The sequence below is a fragment of the Limulus polyphemus genome, unplaced genomic scaffold, assembly GCF_000517525.1.
Source record: "Limulus polyphemus unplaced genomic scaffold, Limulus_polyphemus-2.1.2 Scaffold101, whole genome shotgun sequence".
In the NCBI taxonomy this organism is placed as follows: domain Eukaryota; kingdom Metazoa; phylum Arthropoda; class Merostomata; order Xiphosura; family Limulidae; genus Limulus; species Limulus polyphemus.
This window is the reverse complement of record NW_013665711.1, coordinates 1,176,246-1,181,676: the sequence shown is the minus strand read 5'-3', so window position 1 is coordinate 1,181,676 and position 5,431 is coordinate 1,176,246. Positions and strand designations below refer to the sequence as shown.

Here is a 5,431-nt window from a genome sequence, read left to right as displayed (position 1 = left end):
TCTTCAAAAGAAAGTAACTAAAGTTCTACAGCCTGCTTATCCTCAGATTTGTTTTCTGATTATGTTTGAACCCTAAGTTAATTGAAGCAATTTTCTAAACTTAAGGACAAGATTCCTATGCTCAGGTGCTCTTCAGTGGTGCATAAGTTTACTTTTTTTGTTGTCAGCAGGTCTATGATTCAATGATTTTCAGTACATAAATTCAAAAAACTACAGCTTAACACAATGAGCCACAGCTGTGCCTACTGTTGTATCAGTAGTGATTGTATTCCCGTGGATAGCGATTTCATAACTCTAAAAGGTACTAGTGATGAACAAGGAGGCTTTTCATCACTAATAATCTCCTCTTCATTATCACGTACCCCATTTTACATCTGTAACCTATTTACTAATACTGAACTTTGAAAATAAATTTGAAATATGGTTTATTACAATTTTTACAATTAAAAAATTATATTATATTTTACAGTAATTAATTTATTATATAATAAAAGAATAAAGTATTTTACTTTATATTTTGATGTATAAAAAATTATTTTACCTTAAATACTGAGAAATTTGTTGTATTCAGAATTAAAATTTCATTTTACCTTTCATTTTGATTCATTGTATGATGAAAAACATATGAACTCTATAGATGAAAAAGTATTATATCATATTATATCAAAAGTGTATACATCAGAAGTTACAGGTGATTACTTTTCAAATAATCAGTTGAAAATCTCACCCTGTGTAATGAATAAACTGATTTAATGACTTATCTTTTTGTGTAATAAGGCACTTGATAACTAGAATGTACTGAACAAAACTATTAAGTTTAATCAACATCTCTCATTTCATCTTTTTATTTCTTTGTTATTCTTATAATTCTGGATCTCATAATTTACAAAATTTGAAAAATATTAATTAACATAAAAAAAAAGTATAAGCATAGCTCGAACTGATACTGGTTCTTTAACTGCTGCAACATATTTATAAATCAATAGTTTTAATAACTTGTAATATCTGAACATCTGAGATTGTTTACACAGTTTATCTATTAAATGATACCAAAATACAATTAACTTGTAAAACAAATACATTGTTTCACCATTTTGCTCCAAGAAAATAAAGTTTACATTATTAGCTGAGTAGAAAATACCAAAAAAGTATTTCTTGTAATAAAACATTAGTTTGAAAGCTCTTGAACTTTTGTACAAAATAAAACAATGAAATATTATTACTTTCAAATGGTTAACATCTTCTATCCATTAAAGCTTGTATTATTTAATTTTGTAATGCAAGTTAAATTTTCTAATTTCTCTTCAGATTCACAAACTATATCCTACATCATTTACCACATGAAAATGTTTAGAAAAGAACAATTTAAAACTTTATTAGAGATATATGAAATGCAATTAAAGTAAAATAATATATAGATATTTGCACAATTTAAAATAAGGAAACATTTGGACTTTATACCAACTGACTGAATAATACATGAGTAATGATGCAAACAATTGTATGTCTCCTTAATGGCATAAATGCATAATATTTGTGATTCAAGGAGAATACTTAAAATGTTAACTTACAAATTATGTATGATTCTACATATAAAAAAGTATGATACATCTACCAGTATTACACTACAGAATAGCAAAACGTTTTTACAGAAATAAACATATGTACAAAAATGGTCCAAACAAAATACCATCTGTATGAATATAACTGAAAGAGGAAAAAAAAAATCAGCCATACACAGAATCATTTCTGTAAACAGCATGGTAGGCTGTTCGCAGCAATGCATATGGAAAACAGGACTCGAGGAGGTCCATTGTCAGAAAGGGTGATTCCTGAACTACCTGATCCAGCAATAGATACACAGAATCTCTATTACGTATTGCTTCTTTATCTGACTCCTGGCCAAGTCGTAGTAAGCTAGATGATGCAAGCTAAAAGGAAGAGATATCCATAATAATAATAATCACATATTACGTTCATATACTAAGATACTTTGCAGAGAATTAAAAATACTTGATACAATTATGCATTTGCACCAGCAATTATCCCACTTATCAGTAACTAATATAAAACACTTTTAAATTAGTTACCATACAAAGGAGAACAAATTGCTATTACTAAAGTCCAATAGTGGTGATAACGCTACTTAAAATGGCCTAATGTTAAACATACCTGGTATTAAGCTTCTATACAGTTTTGGTTATAAATAATACCCTCACAATAATATTACAGTAGTACAATGTTAGAATTACAAAACTTACAGCCAGAAACTCTTTAAGTCTGTCCTCTACTTCTCCTGTACTGCAGAGAGTAAACATTGCACCTGCTATTCCATTGATTGCTTGGGCAAGGCAGTGGATATTGTTAGTATGTCCTGAAATGGCAACTCAAAGTATTTCAATATGAAGTTCACAAAAAAAAAAGATTTTTAATACAGTGTTCTTTCAAGTTTTGTCAGTTTTAAGAACAACTGTTCTTCTATAAACACTTTATACACTAATTGACAAAAACCAGCACAAATACAAAACCAAAAAAAAAACACTTTCAGAAAGATAAATAGAGTGCAAATCAAGTTTAATTCAAGTTAGTCTTCCTTTGTCTTTGCTAATCTAGAGGTGTATTCTTTCAGTCATAGTGAAAAAGTGTTTTTTTGATACAAAGAATGTTTAGTTTCAAAAATCCATCCAACAGACTATCTACATAAGCTGTTGCTAATTTTGAACTAACAGATTAAATGGAAGGCAGTTAGTCAACAGCACCTACCACTAACTCTTGGGTTACTATTGTCTAACCAAACAGTGGGATTTGATCATCACATTTATAATGCCCTGATGGCCCCAAAGTGCAGAGTGCTGTTGGTATAATAACAGATCATGAACCTTGAACCCCCAAATTCACAGTCTAAACACACTAACCATTAGGCCACAGTGGTCTGTGCTTATGAAGAAGCATTCTATCAAATCAGTTAAACAGGAATACTTGAAATTAAAAAGAATATTTAACAAAACATTAATATTAATTCTTGATGTTTATAGACATAGATTCCAACATAACAAATGAAATTCAGTAACTTGCCCACTCACAATACTAATTCATTTTGATGAACATAAAGAAAAAGTTCTCACTATAGCATAACTTCTTTAAACATAAATCATTATTGACCTTCAATGTGGGTACCTTTTACTAAAAAAAAATGTCAGGAGCTTAAACATTTTTAATAACTGATTTTATTATAAAGAATTTAATGTACAAACCTTCTAAAGAAGTCTTGTAAATTGATCCCTCATTACGAGCAAGCTTTGGAAGGGAAACTGCTACAAACACCATTAAAAGACACGCCATCTGGTATTCATCATCTCCAAGATCTATAGAACAGAAAAATTGTGAAAATTTAAATTTAACTGAAATGATGGAAGAATATTCTACAAAAATACAACTCAAAATTACAACAAAGATATTGCTATCTTTCACATTTTTCACATAATTAGCTGTATGTAATAAACATCTGTTTTGTTGCAACCACTTAAAACAACAAAACAATATAAGAATGAAAATAAATTTCTAAATAGCACAATTGTATATTTAAACAAAAATTGACCCCACCTGATTTTTGAGCTCGAAGACCAGCCACAAGAGCAGGATCAACTTTACATGGAAATCCTGCTGCAGCAGCCATATCACTGACAACCTGCTAAGAGCCAAATTACAGTCAGATCTGAATACATTTTAGTATGAAAAGTTCATTAATATGTTTTAAAAATTCCAAAATTTCACAGGTTGAGTACATAATACTAAACCAATTTTGGAGCCTCACAAAGTTATTACAGTCCATATAACCATACCTGGTCATGTTCTATCTGACAACCAAGAATCTTAACAATAGCCCTGAGTGTATTTTCCATTGTAATGTTGTCATATCAGTCAAAAGCATGTTACTACTCCCTGCATGCTTTCTATATTTTATCCAGTATACTATTGCTTGGGACATGTGGATGGATTTTGCCACTGAACTTTGTGTTAATGGATTCTCATTTGTTACAAGACCCTGCACTTTGCTTGCCACAGCTTGGGTACGATTTGTTGCGAGTCTCTTTCTGGATGGTCTTGTTTCCCCAACTTGGAAATTCTAAATTCAAAATCTGAACACATCTTTATGATCTGAATGTATGAATACCCTTCCCAAAAGCAATAAATTTTCAATGGAAAATACTACCTACAATACACCAAACGAAGTCAAAATGCAGTTTTGATCTTGCAGTGCCATCATGACTTTATGACATCTGTGGATATTGTGTGAATTTCTGACTAACAAATTCAAAAATGTTTAATATAACATATTCCAACCTCTATGTTAATATTTATTTGCAAGTGATATTGAAAAAAAAGTACATTACATCAATTCCAGATACCAGGGCTGACATTAATGGCAGTAAAATTGTTTGTTGGTAATTAAGCACAAAGCTACAAAATGGGCTATCTGTGCTCTGCCCACCACGGGTATCGAAACCCGGTTTCTAGCATTGTAAGTTCACAGACATACCGCTGTGCCACTGGTGGATGGCAGTAAAATAAAAATAATTTTACTCTGATGAATTCATATGTCATGGTTGATGTAAATGTATAAATATGACCTCTTTCATTGTTTTCACTAGTGGAGCATGTCTGTTACAAGCAGCCAATGGGAAAGAGGGAATGGAGCATTCATTCTCCCCCCCTGTACATTTGAAATTTCTCAGTTCTTCAGGAAGCATGATGAATACAAATATTTGAAAAATGTGAAGCTTTAAGTATGTCAAACAAGGTTTGTGAATAAAGTCACTGAGTGAAATATAAGGAATGTTTTACCTTGACAGACTACAAGATTTATTATTTTCAAAAAACATGCAGAATAAAATTATTCTTATGAAACTATTTTTCAGCTTTTAAAAATGGTTGGATAGAGAAAGAAGAGACAATAAAACAGATATAGCCCAAAGTGTTCAAAGAGAAAAACATGGCTCATGAAAGGTACCACCCTTCTGGTGCTCTATATACTGGAGAAGGAAACAGGAAAGGAAAAAGGAAAGATCAGAAAGATAACCTCCTACAGTTTTTGCAACTCAGTATATTAAAAATGGTGAAGACTACCATTAAAACAATTTCAAGAAATTACTGCTGTTAAAACTAGTGAAAAGACCAGTACTTCAACTTCTTGGTACACAGTCTCAAAAATTGAAGAAACCACAGCTTCTCATGAAAAAGAATTCTGAAGGATAAAACCAGACATAAAGTAAAATTAATTATTTGATTTGGGTGATTTTGGTAAATTGCCAAAAATCAACCCAGAGACATTTGGCTTTGCCAAAGATTACAGAAAAATAAATTAACACAATTTATTACAACTTGCCAGTGGAAATGAAGTGTCAAGACAATGGGTTCAGTAACCAATCAC

General features: G+C 30.9%; 1 protein-coding gene across 1 annotated transcript in view; it reads right to left on the bottom strand.

The window, feature by feature from the left end:
• Positions 1–829: 829 nt before the first annotated feature.
• LOC106470047 (membrane-associated protein Hem-like) overlaps positions 830–5,431 on the bottom strand; it is an 83,797-nt gene continuing 79,195 nt past the window's right edge. The window contains exons 28-31 of the mRNA XM_022399473.1: positions 3,604–3,688; positions 3,255–3,365; positions 2,262–2,374; positions 830–1,931 (exon numbers count right to left, since the gene is read on the bottom strand). Coding sequence (XP_022255181.1) covers positions 1,728–1,931; positions 2,262–2,374; positions 3,255–3,365; positions 3,604–3,688 — 513 coding nt within the window. The 3' untranslated portion in view covers positions 830–1,727. The remainder of the gene's footprint in view (positions 1,932–2,261; positions 2,375–3,254; positions 3,366–3,603; positions 3,689–5,431) is intronic.